Source organism: Azolla caroliniana, unplaced genomic scaffold (assembly GCF_043228905.1).
Source record: "Azolla caroliniana isolate FFs.n. ecotype wild unplaced genomic scaffold, voAzoCaro1.0.p SCAF_13, whole genome shotgun sequence".
Taxonomy (NCBI): Eukaryota; Viridiplantae; Streptophyta; class Polypodiopsida; order Salviniales; family Salviniaceae; genus Azolla; species Azolla caroliniana.
Window position 1 is genome coordinate 11,594,191 of NW_028230448.1, and position 17,480 is coordinate 11,611,670.

The 17,480-nt window shown below is 37.5% G+C and overlaps 1 protein-coding gene across 2 annotated transcripts; it reads right to left on the bottom strand.

Annotated features, from left to right (window-relative positions):
- Nucleotides 1–1,224: 1,224 nt before the first annotated feature.
- LOC147856110 (putative trehalose-phosphate phosphatase C) lies at nucleotides 1,225–4,872 on the bottom strand. Of its 2 annotated transcripts, none has more exons than XM_087329626.1 (12): nucleotides 4,759–4,778; nucleotides 3,901–4,470; nucleotides 3,659–3,799; nucleotides 3,497–3,568; nucleotides 3,263–3,385; nucleotides 3,011–3,070; nucleotides 2,811–2,912; nucleotides 2,585–2,662; nucleotides 2,399–2,468; nucleotides 2,234–2,304; nucleotides 1,856–1,948; nucleotides 1,225–1,757 (listed from the first exon to the last, which is right to left on the bottom strand). In XM_087329626.1, exons 2-12 carry the CDS (start codon nucleotides 4,369–4,371, stop codon nucleotides 1,695–1,697), a joined length of 1,344 nt encoding a protein of 447 aa, XP_087185752.1. In that variant the 5' UTR covers nucleotides 4,372–4,470; nucleotides 4,759–4,778; the 3' UTR covers nucleotides 1,225–1,694. The 2 variants fall into 2 exon arrangements, 1 of the variants encoding a protein (XP_087185752.1); XR_015530715.1 differs by lacking the exon at nucleotides 1,225–1,757 and adding an exon at nucleotides 2,034–2,140 and having other exon boundaries at nucleotides 4,759–4,872.
- Nucleotides 4,873–17,480: the final 12,608 nt, after the last annotated feature.

Here is a 17,480-nt window from a genome sequence, read left to right on the forward strand (position 1 = left end):
GGAACGGAACAGCTGGAAGGAGCCAAAGCAGAGCAACAACAACAACAATCGGAGCAACAACAGCAAGAAGAACCACTCGAGCTTTTGGATCAAAGTATCCTGGACTTACTTGATGAGGATTGAGGGAGATGACCCGTGGGTTCGACGTGCAAGGCATTGTCCCTTGGGCGTGTCATGTGTTGGCCTAGAGGATGATCCGGAGGGATAGTGGGTACAAGGACGAGTCGGAGAAATGTATTAGAAGCATAATTATTAGTTAGGAAATATTATAGGAACGGACGGATCCGGATAGTTGTACCAATCCGGATCCGCACCGATTAATAGTGTCAGTAGCCGATAAGGCACCATTTTGTATTTCCTTCCGGATGCCTATAAAAGGGTCCAGAATCGATGTAATTGTTTAACAAAAGTAATAAGAGATTAGTGTTTGGTTTTAATTCTATTGGGTCTTTGAGTACTTGCTGTTCTGCGCTTCAATTTTTAATCTTACGCATGTTATAACTACTCTGTTGTGTCTTAACAATCCGGAACGTAACCGAAATTAGTCGGATCGGAATCGAATAACCGGATAACATCCATCCCTTCACCACCCCTTTGGTGAAGTGTTCCGGAAAGAACACTCTGTGTTTGAGGCTAAGTCCAACCCAAAGTAAACAATAATTAGTAGATCAATGCTTCTAATTACTATGTAATGTTGGCTATCTTAAAAATCTACTTTGGTTCTCTAACTAGTGTCAAGCATTTTGCATAGAGTTTTTATGTCATTTAAGTGTTTTACATCAAGTGTTATTACAATATTTTGATGGGAACTTTCTACCAACAAAGCTCAATCAACACATATCCTTGCCACCCTTTTGTGTTGGCAATCTATCAATTGGCAATTATGATTAAGCTCTCTTATGACATCGTTGTCCAAACACAACCAACATTGGTCAAACGGCACTCACTAGAGTGTAGAGTTTAGTAATTCTCTATCACCCAACGATTTATGTCCTTGGACTGGTAAATGTTTGAAATGCTATTTTTAGTGCCATTTAGGAATACAATAACCTTAGGAAAGATTGCTTATTCAATATTAAGTACTAAATACTCACACCACAACATTATTTATCATAATTTAATGAAAGCTTGGTTAATGGTGAAAGTTTCACTACCATGGTAAATGACTCAATGTATATGATGGTGGCATCCACTGCTCAACAACAATGTTACCATCCATTTCATGCAAAAATGTTACTTTGGCAAGCAATCATTGGCAAGTAGTTTTGGCAAAAACTTTAAAACATCACCAGATTTCAAATGGGGCATGTTTTTTCTATACAACGATTTAAGGACGAAGTCATGCACAGATTCTTCACATGTCCAATAGCTAGAGCCATTGTTGGTGCACCTTCACCCTCAATAACTAGGACACGTTTGTTAATAATTAGGAAACTTATGTCACTCTACATCGGTTTTCACCCTGATATTTGAAGCTTTATCCTCCTCATCATATATGGTAATGCTTGACTACTTTAGGTATTGGAATCTATGATCACAATTGGAGTACATTGGTTGAAAGGAATTTTCACGATCAACTGAGGATGAAAATAACTTAGTGATGTACAAAGGAATACAATAACTGTTGGGAACTCTTTACCACCTCTTTTGGCCTACGCCCAAGGGTATTTGGAGGACAAAGGGGTGCATTCTAATTATGGAAACCGACTTAAACGTTTCCGTCTCCACTTTACAAGATTTTGCAAGAACTCAAGAACCTAAAAAATCATTTAACAAGTTTTAGCATAGGATTACATTAGGTATTTGATAGATGAGCTTGAGTATAAATGACGCATACTAGTGGCATGATACACACCTCATTTGTGTCACGAAGTGAACACGATGCATTTGTTTCTTTCGCAACATTTGATACTAATATGCCAAGGCCAACCTTTCGTCTACCGACCACCTAATTTACATGCCAAATTCAATGGATAAGCACATATTACATGTCAATACATCATTAAAGAAAGAACAAGTCGGGTCCATGATACCATGGAATATCGGTTGGATCGATATGCCTCAAACACATGTGGCATAGGGTTTAGGGTTAAAGTAATGAGCAAGTTAAGCATAGAAACATGTGCATCTTTACCGCTACCTAATCAGATGCACACTCATATATGTGAGTTTCTTTAACATTGATAATTCAAACATAGTTTGAGTCTATGCACTACAAACCACTCAAGCTTACTTTGAAAGCATCTTCATCTGTTCTATCATCTCCAATATAGATTGGGAAGAAGTCGTTCCTATTCTTGGAACCTATTTCAGGGAAACAGCGGCTTCAGCACAACTGTAATGAGTGATATTAGCAATAAGATATAGTACATGCATTTGTAACCAATCTCATCCTTACCAAGGGCTTGTAGTAAGTAATTGAGTGCCTTGCCTTTGTTCCATGCAATCGAAGGTCGAATTTCCAAGATCTGATTCCGAAAGGATTCAAAGTATAGATGTTTTAGTTGGTTGCAAATCCCTCCAAAATTTACACTGACTATATCCCGATGGGTCTTGTGTCCAATGTATTGCACGCAAATTTTACCTTTCGACCTTGCGTTAGACGAAGCTTTGGATACGACCCAAGCACATGTTGCACTTGTTCTGCAAGTGATAACCAATCCTGGACAGCAATAAAAAACATGAAAAAGTTTCTTCAGAATCTCCACAAACATTGCTGAAAATTTTTAAGATATCGGCAAGAATGAATAGTTCACAATACAGGATTGAATACTTATGTATCAAGAACAATGTCTATTTATTTGTAATACCTCCTCTTTCACATTACGGAAATGAACACTTATACAGAACTTGTTGTGCTCAATCGTTGCTCCGCGGACGTGTTGTATTTTTTCCTCCAAGAGCTCAAAGACCTAGGTACACTCAAAAGACGGACAAGAGTTAATACAAACAAGATGCAGAACCACATGATGTGAATAGGATTAACTACTAGAGATCACATGCTTCTTACTTCATTCATCACAAGTGTCAAATCAGTGGCAGGTTGGAACATAACCATTTGATTCCCCCCCTATAAATAGGCATCACTAGAATTGGTTACTTCTTCCGACCATAATTTAAACATGCAATAAAGAAAACAAAGACATAACAAACAAAAGACTTGACACAATTACAAAGCTTGGTAAAAGAAAGTTCCTCTCTTTGATCCCTAGTTCTAGAACTTGCTCGGCTGAAAAAGAAAGAAAGAAAGAAACATTCATACCTTCTCATCCAAAGTGTTCTTTACTCGGAGGTTGTGACCCTTAAACCCACTTGCGGGCCCCACAATGTCCATACCATGACTTCCTGCATAGTATAACTCTGGTAGCTGAACAAACTCATACACCTGTACAAAAACCAAAAATAGAAGAGCTAGAATCGTCAGTTATGCATTTATTCGTCAATCTTGTGAACGCTGAACTCTTAACCATGGCCCCAGAACTTGCATTATATATACCTTCTCTCTACTTCTCCCGGTGATTATCGCAGTTGGGAATAAAGCGGATAAGTCTTTTACTGTTTTCCGCATCTGAGTAACAGAGAGAAAAAAAATACATGATTGGAAAAACCATTGACACAAGATTTGATAATATAATATTTCTATAGATGATCGGTATACCTCATCTGACATGAATGCACATTCAGGGTCATTCACTATTGGTGACAATGTCCCATCATAATCCAGAAAGACTGCGATACATTTCCCTGTCGCAGCTTCAATTATTTCTTCGAATTTATCAAATGCCGATGGATGTTTAGCCTGTAGAATCAACATATTCAAACTCAACACAATCACAGCGATCACAATGACGGATAACAGAGGCAAAAAGTAATGAAATGCACACAATAAAAGGTACTTACAATCCATGCCATGTATCGAGCATTAGCCGTAGCATCGTCATCGTCATCAATAATATCTTCATCTGAGTTGGTGACGAGATCACATCGCGGGTTTGGATGGCAAAATATGTGACGAGGAGGGGACAAATCCCTCATGGCCTCAATCCATCCATGCACTAATCGATTCTTGATGACAGTTGGTGGCAACTCATGTGGCGGTGCTGTAATTGTATGCTTTTTCAAATACAAGTGAGGAGCCACATGAGTCGGCATGATTGCTGTGGTCGTGCTGGTGGAGCTGCTGATAATGTTGTTTGTGGCCGATGATTTCATTATACTCGACGGATCGAATGAACGCAATACACTGGATGGTGACGTGATATTATTTCCAGATGAATTAAAACTTGGCTTCGATTGTAGGACACCAGAAGCACTTGGGGGTGGTAGTACCGATGATGGATCTTCGGCAGCTGAGCAATAAATTATATTCATGGCCAGTTCTTCAAGAATGAAATACTTTATTTCCCTCTTTCGTAGCAGTAAATTAGTTCTCTGGTTATATAAATCTTTCAGTAGATTACTTTAGCTCGCCTGCCAGTATAAATGAAGAAGAATGTCAATATATATACTCTCGTTGTGTATGTGTGTGTGTGTGTGTGTGTGTGTGTGTGTTACATTCACATGTATGCGTGGATAAAAATTTTAGATAGATAAAATTTTATGTATGAAGATGTCCACACATCTATGAAGATCATTCAGGTATATTATATGCAAAACATTTATATAACTCTCATAGAGACAGACATTTGCATAATCAGAAATCTTCGCTGATACATTTTGTAATGCCACAGAGAGAGAGAGGAGAGTGAAAAAAGGTACCTTGCTTTCTTTCTTTTTTCTTCTTTCTACGAAATGAAGATCATGTCGTGAATCAAACAGAAGCTTTGTTTTGCTTTGTCTTTTGGTAGGAAGTGGGCCAGAGGGCTGCTTCCATCCGTCCGTCCGTCCGTCCGTCTGTCTTTCTGTCTGTCTGTCTGTCTTTCCTGTTTTGAGGGGGGGGAGGGGGGGGGGCAGGAATGTCTGATCGATTGCGATACAGGATTTGGTCTGCTGTTTCTTGCTGCTTTTTGATCGCGAATAGGAGGAGTGGGGAAGAGAAAGGAAGGAAAACACAGAAGCAACAAAAACACATGCAGAGAGAGTACAAGAAGACACAACAAAAATCTCGTATTTATAGACCCCCCCCCCCCCTCTCTCTCTCGCCCTTTTTCTCACGAAATACATTTTCCTTTTTAGAAAATAATATTTAGTAAATAAATATAAATACCTTTCCAATTCTCTCTCTCTCTCTCTCTCTCTCTCTCTCTCTCTCTCTCTCTCTCTCTCTCTCTTCTTTTCTCTAGCCTTATCAAGATTGCATTCACACACACACACACACATTGCTATGCCTCCACCTGACGTTGTCACTGTTATGGACCACTCTCGCCGCATGGCTAAGTCTGTCTCCGATCCTGCCCCGCCTCTCCAGTGTTCTCTTCTGCTCAAACACCACCTTCGAACAAGTAGATCTCCTCCTAGATATACACACAAACATGCTGCTGTTTCTCAAGTAATTCTGATTGTAGCGCAACATTTTATGTTTTATTAATCCCCAAATAACCAACCCCGCCACTATGTGGATGGACTCCGTCATCAACTGTTTGAGCTAATCTCCTATCTCCCAATGCCCTCCACAAAACAGTTAATCTCCTATCTTCCAATGTCCTCCGAGGTTTGCTTCTACCAATGGTTTAGATAGATCAACCCTCGTGTCTTGTTGCTTCAAAATAAAGTCGTCGGTGTGACAACGTCCATGCACATGAGGAAACGAATAGGAGGATCTATATACAATGTCGTCTCGATGGAGTATACGCAAGACACGAAGGAACAAATATGTATTCTCAATGAGATGGAGGGATTATATGCCCATGAAAATTTGCAATTAAGTTTTTCTTTCTAGTAAATGAGCACAATATGGCCCTTTTCGCAAACATAATTTGAATCTTCTTGCTCATGTTCTATTCGGTTATCAAGTATGCGAAGGTTGGATGTTGTTCTCCGAGAATATTTTGCACATTTCACTAGTTTCTTAGAAAATAACAGTACATCCATCACATGCACCTTGATAACTCTCGTCTTTTAGAATAACATTGGATTTAGCAACTTTACAAAGTTACTTCACGTTCATGTTACATGACAAACCATCAACATGTATATGTTATGAACCCAGATGTGAACAACATTTAATTTGTCCAACTAACACAATAGAGGAAACTATTTTAAAGGTCATCATGGTTACGTAGTCATTGGATAAAGATAGGGTCCAAATTTGAAGGGCGGCCAACTAACTAATCTCTATATAAAACAATGCTCATGTTTCTCCTTTACAAGATATTTGAAACGTGTTACACTTTTAAAAGTAAACAATGTCTTTTTTATGAGTGTGACATATTGACTTGGGTGACGACAATTCTAAATTTGCTGGTATGGTGAGGTTGTTGTTTCATGAAAACATCATCAACTACAAAAGTGGTCCAAATCACACATTAACATCGAAATTGTGGTAATGTACATGTTATTGACTTTTGGCATGATGTTTTAACTTGGTTAAAAGAATTGTGCATGGGTTAGTGACAACCTAAACGTATTAGGTTATAAAAAAAAAATTGTTTCGATGAGGGCTCATCTCGATATTGCTATATGAACGACTTTGTTTCAACACATTCGCGTATGCTTTCTACAAATGACAAAATATTTGCTCTCGTAACATCCTTACAATTGTGAAGAATTCTTATGATCCAAGCCACAAAAAGTTGCCATGTCTAACCTTTACCTAGTTCTTGCATTTCACTTACAATAGAAGAAAGGGTTTGATGACTTAGGAATTCTCTCACTCCTTTTGAATACCCATCATACTCAATGAGGTTGAAGCTTTAGTGACAACTTGTGTATGTGGGAATCCACAATCACACAAAAAATAGTGGAATATGGGGATAGTCTTCTAGCATAACTCTCATATGCTCTACATTGCATCATGCAGTTGGCTAGTTCAGTTGAGGTTTATGTGTGTTGTTTGTCCAAGCCGGAACATTGGTTATTTGATCACTAAAAGATATGCCACATTATTTTAGGACGTATGAGATCTATTAAGATCAAGTAGGATTCACAAAAGGAATTTCTTTTAGTAATCACTGAGATTTTACAATGAATGCAGAAGGAAACTTACATTAACTTTTTGTGGGGGTTTTTTTATATTTCCCTAATAAAAGAACACAAGCTCGACCGACATATTTGTTCCGTGAGTAATGAGGAAGTTATGAGATATAAGTGCGGAAGGGCAAAGAAGGGCGTAAATAGAAGGAAGAACAAGAGCATGCTGTGATTGATTGATTGTAGAAATGGGAGGTGTTTTTTGAAGAGAGGAAAAACCAACACCCAACGAAAAACACATTAGAAAGGCTCACGAGGAAAAACCAGAATTATCCAAATTTCTATAATTAAAGGGAAAGCAATTTAAAAAGAAATAGATGTAAATCAGGTTTATCCAAATTTCTATAATTAAAGGGAAAGCAATTTAAAAAGAAATAGATGTAAATCAGGTTTTATTTTTATTTGTAGAAATAAAAGAAAAATGTAAAAAAGAGAAGAAATAGAAGGAAGTAAAAATAAAATAAAATAACATAATAATAATGCTGCCAAATTGCCCGGTGTTCGTTCGCCAGGTGGCGGTCAAAAAAAGGCGCGTGGAGGACACGTGTCTCCCATTCCGCGATCCGCGCTGGCCAATCGCCGCGGATGACGTGGCGCGATGACGGCTGCGCGCCATGGGCACGTGCAGGCAGCATCACGTGGCGACGAGTACCCGCCTCTTCTCTCTCTCGATCTCTGAGCCTCTAAAGCCAAATAAAAATTTTAATTAAAATTAAAATTCTTTTTGGAAAGCCCTCTTTTTCGTCTCTGCCTTCTTAAATATTTTGCCATATTTTCCCTTTTTTCTTTTCTTAAATTTCCGTGTCCTTTCATTCGCCTGTCGACACGTGTCAGCAGGATTGACTCCCTCTCTCTCTCTCTAACTAGTACACTCTAGTTAGAATGTGACCGAACTGACATTCTAACTGGGCCAGAAGCTTAACTCCAAGCGATCCAAAATACGCGTAACGATGATAAAGGTTGGTGGTTTAAAAGTTTAGCATTAACTTCTCGCTTCCAGATGTTCTCTCGAGACATTAGATTGCGCATCTATCCTATGGACTTCCTTCCCCACAATATGAATCTATCATCACGACCACCAACTATTGGTGAATTGTAAAAAACCAGGGGGCGGCAAAGGGGGGGGGGGGGGGGGGGGTAGGAGGATCTATCACCACACGTCATCCTCTTGTGTCTGTCTCTATCCTCGGCGTTCTCTAGATTTGTCATGGACACCATCCATTCGTTCCTCACACATAAAGTGGCACGCGTCTCCTTACCTACTCTGGCATAGTCTCTTCTCTCCTATCCCCCCATTGGCATGCACGAGTACAATTGCAACCTTCTTTTTCTCTACATAGTTTGGTGCCATGAAAACAGGAAAAGTCTTGTCTTGGGAAACATTACTGTAATCCTTTTCCACTCTTTTATAGAGGAAATTTTAATTTATCTCGCCAATGGGAGGGAGAAAACTTCGAAGTGTAATAACTTGAAAGTGACAACACCAAATGTACATTGTTGCATGAAGCTCTCATATTATTGGTGCCGTTCAATATGGCATGTTTCAATGTGCCCAACGTACAACAATCTCATCTCGTAGCTTTATAAACTTTTGGGCTTGTGCTTCAACCTTCAATCGTCAAGGGACACCTATGAAAACCACGTGAACTATTTCCCCAAAGTACTTTTTCACCTTCAAAATGCACTGATTGGAACCTAATAAAAATCAATATGTTTCTTGTATACACATCATAACCACTTTTGATTTACCAAATTGCGCATTATATCGTGCTTTGGGGACTTGATCATCCTTTAACATTATATTTTCTTATTTTATTAATGTATTCACATGCCCTTTACACAAATATATTGAAAATTCGCAAGTACCATTCTAATGTTGCATGATAAAACACAATGTGAAAGCATTGTGAAGTTGATCTAAGATATTATTGCTGATAGAATTTCTAGCTTACATATATACTATTTAAACATATAAACATGGTTGTGTGGCAATAAAGTATGCTTAACAATCTCAATGGCCATGTGTTCAACCTTGAGCAATAGGTTTTATGTCATCATGAAACAACGATATTTTATGCACTCTTAACAAAATGCTTCTCCTTGAGGGTTAAAAACGAAGTCTAAACATACTTCAAAAAACATATGGAGCACATTCCTCAATATATTCTATGTTTCTTTGATGATACTTGGAAGTTGGAACAACCCTTAAAGTTAACTTAACAAGAAAATTTAACAGAACTCTTAACATTATTGTGTTGTACTTCGAGTTAGATAAACATTTATCCTAAAAAACGATGTTTGGCAAATAAATCCTTGTTCTCGTGGATTTAGAACACTCTTGACTAATAATCTTTGAGTTCAAGATAGGGTTTTCTAATGATAATGCCTTGTCGGTAACTTTATTCAAGATAGGCTTTTCTAATGACGAGAGAAATTTATTGAATCTCATAAGAATTATTAGTAACTTTTAACGTTTGAGTAGAATAAAATAGCTCGTGGATTGGAGGCTTGATTAAGTGAGAATTAAATACATTTGACATATGAACAAGGATCAAATGTATAGTGTCTAACGTCTTATAATTATATATGATGGATCCTCTACCTTTGTAATTTGTAATTGCTATGTCACAAACCCCCTACAGAAATGGATATGCTTATCTTGGAAAGATAAATGTTGTTGTACAACATAGTTCTCCTTTTCTTAAACAGTTTTACACTTTCTCTAGAATAAAGTAAACAAGGTCGGCAAGAAAGGAAGCAAATTTGAAGAGTATGTGGCCAATACCTGGTGAATGTGGTAGCTTTATCAAGTTTTCATGATTCACGCACCAAAAAGTTCTTGAAGGGAAATTTTCAAGATGTTTTGACATTGATCTAGAAAGGGGGAATGACACTACTTCAACGTAATGTTGGAGATTTCGACACATATCTACTGAAATGCACAACCCACAAAAAAGTGTAGATAAAGGGGAACATATTCATCTAGCACCACACGAATATTTGGAGTTCTGAGTTTTAAATAAATTTTTTGTCCAATCTGGACATGTGTTACATGTCTCATATTTAGTCTTTTTAACTTCTATTAATAATTAAAAAACATGTAGAATCATGGTTGACTATGGGTCTAAAAGAAAAGAGGAATATATGTTCTATGATTACAAATTTTTTTATTACTTTTGGTATGAGAATACTTTAGGAAACATAATTATAAGGAGTGACTTTATAACATGGAATTACATTGCTTCACACACTCATCCTTGGATACATACATATTGAGACGAGTTATCAATCTAGAATCAATTCCATGTAAACTAACGAAGGTGAATTAAAGTGACCATTTCAAAAGTGGAATGATGTGACACCATAGTTTCTAGGAGTAAAGAACATTAACACTTGAACTTCTATACATATCTGAAAGTTTTGATTTTCTATCATAACTTTACATGTTGATATAGTCTCAATGTCGGTGAAACCAAATTAAAGCTAACATATTTAATTCTGAAGGGCTTGTAGGTTTCTTTGATTGTTGTGTGGTTTCTAAATGGATGATTGATTGAAATTGAAATAACCAAAATGGACCAACTTTGGAAGTTCCATTCACTGCATCATAATTGCGTCATATAGCTTTAGATTGTATCTCCTAGACTTTTTGTTCCATTCTTTTGTGTCTGTCAAATTTATTTGTGCATAATAAATATTTCATGCCAGCATAATGAAATTGAATTCTTACTAAATTGCAACGTTGTAAGACTTTGCATTGTGAACTTTTATTATACCTTTATGCTTTTAAGAGGATTAGATGACACTTACAAATACAATCTGCTTGATTGGGACATGGGTTCTTTAGACATAATGAGCATTGCTATTTAGCAACTTCTTGTTATGAAAGGTGTACAATGAAAAATGGTATGAAATATGTTCACATGCTAGTTTGAAAACCCATGTTCTATCGTAATCTCTACTAACTGCTACAAAGTGTATTATTGTCCCATGTACATCCATAAATAACAATAACAATATATATATATATATATATATATATATATAAATTTATCCTCTTTACGATATTCTTTAGTAAGTATATGCAAAGATAATGTAGAAATATGTATGTATAAACTCGGGGATCCCAACGATATTTTCTAAAGTAGATATTAACTGCTCAAAGACCATTATTATTATTATTATAGTATTTCATGGTATAGCAGCCGACTTGGTAGATAGTATATCGTGTTCAAGCTATACCATAAACACCCATCAATATACACTCGTATTTTGATGCTTCATAAATGTATATTCATTGTTCAATTTCCACAAAGATAACTTGTAACTTTTAAGAAGGATTTGGTAACAATATGTAATTCTATATTGTTTATTTGTCAACCTCCTTGCAATTGTGATGTTGAGCACAACTTGTGGATTCACAATGTGCATATATTAGAAGGGCACACTTGTTATTTCAACTCTAGTTCTCTAAGAGGCTGTCTATGGTTTTAAAAAGCACGGGTTTCAAAAATGTATGTATGTAGAGCCGTATTTATTTAATAAAATTAATCCAACGGAGAGAATATAGGAACATATCAATGTAACATGTTATGGTGAATAATTGTGTAGGATTACACACTTGCAAAGGAGGGGGATATTTTTGATGAGCTTAATAGGTGAGTTTTGTTTTCAAACACGGGCAATGAAATGCACGACGAGTATTGTTTACTTACAATTGTATTTCTTTTGTCAAACATTCAGCCAAAAATATGCGTCATGAAATTTTATTTCACATCAACATCAACATTTTCCAGTTACTTGATGTTATGTTGAAAAGTTGCGCATTGTAAAATATAACACCTTATTTATAGGTATTTGTAAGACTCTCTTGTGAAGGTGGATTCTCTTATATGGTTAGTTTCAAATATAAATAAAGAGTTGCTAGACAATAATGGTTACAAGACTATTTTAAGAAAGTAATTTTCTCGAGGAAGTAAAACAAAGACCTGACTTTCCAAGTTCTAAGTACAATCTGATGGGTTCCCATGATACTGAGACAATAAGTAGGCCCATGTTTGTGCACATAAAAACAATTGATGGTTTATTTCATTGTGGCATTATTTTTTGCTCTGAATGATGTATGTTGACATAACTAACATAGTATATTTGGTGAGCTTGATCAGGTAACCAACATTTTCGCTTTCTTTAACAGAAAAACAAAAACAACTTGCCCAATCTAATAAAAAAAACGAAATAAAAATATGTGCCTAGTAAATAGTTTGAACTTTGTGGTTATTAGTGGTATAATCCACTACATTTCTTTTGGCAAGCAAGTGGGTGACAAGCCTTTATCATACTACACAGCTAGGAACTTATTTGAAACCGAGACACGCATGGTCACGAGATTTTTGAAAATTTGTTTTTCGAGGGTGATTACCCAATCATGCAAGACCCAACCATGACCAATCGATGCTTTGTCAAAGTTATCACATGGATATTGAGATTAAACAAATAATTATACTTTTGATAATAACTAAGAAATGAACTTTTTAAAATTCCTTAGATTCAAAAGCCTAAGATAATTAATTTGGTAATCATGCTTCTGACTTTGACAACTAGAGCACCCATTAATGAAGAGAGAATGATCTTATTTTATGTCTAACTACACTTTGGGGTTGCTCTAATCATGAAGAAAACTAGAAACCAAGATACATGGACATTAGGTAGAACCATCGGGTTCTAAACTAAGAGTGTGTGAGAGGTTAATGAAGAATTATGGCCCAAAAACTCTCAAAACATAAAGCTACATGGATTAACAACAACAAATATGTTAAGAATAGTGGAACTCGACTAAAGTAAAAGCCCAAATTTGATCAAACAAAAAATATATTGATCTTAAGACAAAGGGCCATAACTATGATTATATAAATCACAAACTATAGTTTTACAAAGAGAGACACCCACCCTCCTTTCCCTCTCCTCTTGCAAACATTCCAAATAGCTACTTTTGGCACACATAGGATTGGAATCTATAATCTCTTGTTATATTCCTCTCAAAGCAATAGAGAATTTCTACTATTAAGAAGAGGGAGATCCATACATTTTAATAGCAAACCTGTGTGAACACAAATAACTCAATCAAGATACTTTAGAACACGAACATAAATGTTTGATTGATATTGTTTCATAATCTATCATGTATGAAACATATTTAATGTAAATGATCCGTCATCGCATTCTTCTAGGTGTTAGAGTGGGAAAAAGTCTTTGTGCATAGAAGGCCAAGCCTACACAATTCGCACTTCATATGATTTATATCATAAGAATAATTTCTTCATAATAAACTCCTTTTGGGGTATGAAACGTGGGCGGATATAGATTAGTGGTAGACTATTTACTTTCACGCGAAGGATAAAGGTTCAACTTCGACTTAGATGTTTAGACAAATTTAGGGATCCAATTACCATGGACCAAGTTGTTTAAATCGAGATTTCTTCTAGCATTATGGTTTGGTAGAACTTCAAGCAAGTTATTGTTCTTGCTAGGTGATAGCGAATGGATAAAGAAAATGCTAGGTAAAAAGCATCCCAAGACCAAATGTTGGAAGTGTTGCCTTTGCCTAAATCATCAATTCAAACTCATTTTAAATTATATTGGCCTAGAATCACATTGATCCAATGCATTTTGCACAATCCCCTTCTATCTTATTGTTCTGGGAGTAAACTCTTGCAAGTTGACCTATGTTTATTTGTTGTCTTAAGTGAATAAATGTTGTGTGCATATCCAAAGAAATTGTATGGCAAACCAAAAAACCTCTAGGCCTAATTGGCCTAAGTCATCATTCCTCCTGATGATGAATCATGAGAGCTAACTCTAAGAAGGGAACTAGACGCGAACAACAACAAAGAAAAAATGTAAATTCATACATATATCCATACATACAAATACTTGGACAACTTCAATAATCTTTTGGGTCACACTGGTGGCAACTTGTTCATTCTAGTGAATTACTATTATTATCAATATCATCCAACTAGTTAGGATAAACACGAGTGGTCATTTTTTTGCTAGATTAATATCCACTATAGCGCTATCAACTATGTAGCCCACATTGTGAACGCAATGAACAAATGTTGAAATACTAGATCCAAGATATCACCATACCCTTCCTTGACCACATCCTTGAGGATGCTTAAAGGAGGATGAAGATGAGACCTTGGATAAGAATGGGTGCAAAAGTTTTATGGCTAAAGTAAAAAAAATCAATGGTGATTCTTGTGTAGCGGAAAAGATGTGTGTTATGTGTATGTGTGAGAGGAAAGAGGAGAGGAGAGAAACACAAGATGAATAAGAAACAAAATGAAGTACTCATGAAGAAGGAGATGTATATTAACAAGGAGAATATGATAAATGAAAATGTAGCATTACAAGGAGTCACAACCGACTTAGTATGAAGTATAAGGAGGGTGCTTTATATAGAGTCACCCTCTCTCTTCATTAACTTTACAACAACCACACTCTCTCTCGGGGAATGTGAAGACTCATAGTCATGGGGAATATGTAACTCATTAGTTATGTGTCATAGAATATGATTCTATGACACATAGTTAATGTGTAAAGAGTAGTGGTGTGACTCTTGACCTTTGAGTAATGATAGATTCTCAAAAGGTGCGTTCACACGTTGTGCTATGTTGAGCTTGATTCTCAACAACTAATAACATTATTGACTCCACGAGAGAAATAAACTAGGAATATAGATTGCAAATAGAAGCGAGTCAATTTCTAGGTGCTTACGTTGTCGTGAAGATCCGTCACTAGGCGCGGATCGTGAGGTGGAACTGCCGGGGTTCTGGACCGGAAGGATTCGAAGTTGGTACAAGCTTTAGTGAGGAAGTATTTAAGATAGATTGGGAAAGAGAGAAATTGAGATTAAACGCTTGACTTTCGATTGAGAGAGATTGATTGAACTTTTATCTTTAGATTTAAGAAACAAGTTACACGATCAATTCGATAACGAATTTTCTTCTTCTTAATTTCATAACCAAAAGAGCCTAACCCTTCTTCTTTTTCATCCCTTCTTTTATAGATGCTCTCATGCATATGATGCATGAGAGGGTACAAGACATGCATAAAATGCATGTTTGGCATTTGGCGCTCATGTATCACATGTGGTGCATGATAACCCTGTCACTCATTGTAGCTCTCATGTATGAGAATTTATATGTAAAAGTATCATGATAGAAATAAAAATTCAACTAAATGTCATGGCTTAGTGGTTAGCCTATTGACTCTTAATTAGGAGGTGCAAGGTTCGAATCCTCACTTGCCCTCCTTGTGTATGTATATGTGTATACATATATACATATATTTATTTATATATCTATCCGGTTCGCCGGATGCCGGATGACGCCGGTTCGCCGGTTACCGTCGGTTGCCGGATGCCGGATACATTTCAATCGCCGGATGCCAGATGTCGGTTACCGTTCTATCGCCGAATGCCAAATGCCGATTACCGTTCGGTCACCGGGTCCCGGTTACGTTGCTAGTCTGGTTTTGGTTGGGCAAAAACCTTTGCAAGTAGCCAAGCCACACCCATTTATCCAATAGCTTAGTTCAAGTCACCTTGAACTCTCTATGCTCCACACATAGACACAAAGATAATAGCTTTTGCTCTTCCTTATATATGGTGAGATCCTTATCTCTTGTCTATGTGGGATATATCACAACTTTATTTTTCTCTTCTTCCTTCTCATACTTCACTCCCACATAACTTGTCACTTAGATGTCCATTTTTTATGTGGTAAAACACATTTGAAAACTCTTGAAGACCTCCATCTTTTTATACTAAGATATTAAACTTACTTAGAATTAGTACGTCTTATGTGATTTTCACACCATTGCTGAAAATCTTCACGACATCCACCCCCACCAAACCGCACGTCCTCCGGTACGTGCCAAGAAGAGAGAAAGTGAGATTTCGGCTATGGTGATCAATCAGATTCCTCCATGTCTTCATTTACATCTGCCCTATTATGTTCATCGTCGAGGTGATCGAGGTCAGGAACCTCGTCTTGTCTTTTCTTGAAAATCTTTACTCTTTTTCCCGCAATGGGTACGACCAACTTTGATCCGTCTAGCTCCGCAAGGTGGCATGTGGCATTATCGTTGGCACTTGTCACCACATACGGCCCGAACCATCTTCTTGCGAACTTTCTTGTTGTACTGTGTTGATTGTCAAGGCTGTTGTTGTAAACCAAAACCCAATCTCCTTCTTCAATCTTCTTGGGGCGTGTTGTCGAACCGAACTTTGTTCTTTACTCGGGCTGCCTCCATCATCTTTCACGCTTTTTCTAGATCTTCAGATCTTCTTTCAAGTTGCCTTATCCATGCCGCTAATAACTCTTGTCGGCTCATCATGTTCTCCCACGATATCGCTAGCCATGAGGCGATCGTCCTTTCGATGGGCATTACCGGCTTTTGTCCATACATAAGCTCCGTCGGCATATACCTTGTCACCGAGCTGTGTGTCGTTCTGTCGGCCCACAAGGCATAGGCAGTCGTGAGGGAGAGCTTCATGCCTAGTCGTTCGAAAAGCTCCGTTGCTTCGTGTGCGTCCAACTCCCCTCGGTCAACGACTATCTTCCCCACACATCCGTATCGGTAGACAACCTCTTCAAGTAGAAATTTGCAAACGGCTGAAGTCGTCTTATTTGTCAAGGCTCGTCCTTCCACTTGATTTGTCAAGTCTTCCCTTGCCAACACTAAGTACTTCATTTGTCCCACTCCCATTGGCATCGAGACTAGATCCACCATCCATTTGAAGTGTATGGTGAGTGGGTATGTCGGCCGTAACTCATCACGATGACGTATATTTGAATGTATTTGGCAAGTTTCGGATGTGGACACGAAATGGAGTACATCATTGTACATGCTTGGCCACCAATACTTCTCCTTCAACTTTTCGAACGTCGCCCATGTTCCTCTATGACCTGCCCAAGCACTCTCGTGGAATTCGGTCATCAACGTCTCTTGCTCTTCTTTCTTCAACACCACTCGACGTGGTATTCCTATCTTTCTTTTTGGATGTCGCCAAAGGAATCCTCCCTTCAAGAAGTATCGGTAAACTTTCTTCCGGATTCGTAGGGCCTCCTCCTTTGTCAACGAAGCATCTGCCGTCAATGTTCTTAGGAATCTACCGATCAGTAACCACCCTCCTTCGTACTCGTTCTCGTTGAAGGCGTGGAGGGTTTGCGTGTCCTGGTCTTCCGCCGATAATCGAGCCATCTTGAAGAAGTCGAGGGCGACATCTTCATCTTCCGAAACCATGTCACTTCCATTTTCAAATCTTGCCCTCGACAGCATGTCAGCCA

Excerpts from the sequence above, each read along its gene's own strand:
- LOC147856110 (XM_087329626.1), bottom strand. The coding sequence starts at position 4,371 with ATGAATATAATTTATTGCTCAGCTGCCGAAGATCCATCATCGGTACTA. Across the intron at positions 3,800-3,900 it reads CTCGATACATGGCATGGATT|GCTAAACATCCATCGGCATT; the intron begins GTAAGTACCTTT and ends TTGATTCTACAG. Across the intron at positions 1,758-1,855 it reads CACTTCGTGACACAAATGAG|GTTCTTGAGTTCTTGCAAAA; the intron begins GTGTGTATCATG and ends ATGATTTTTTAG.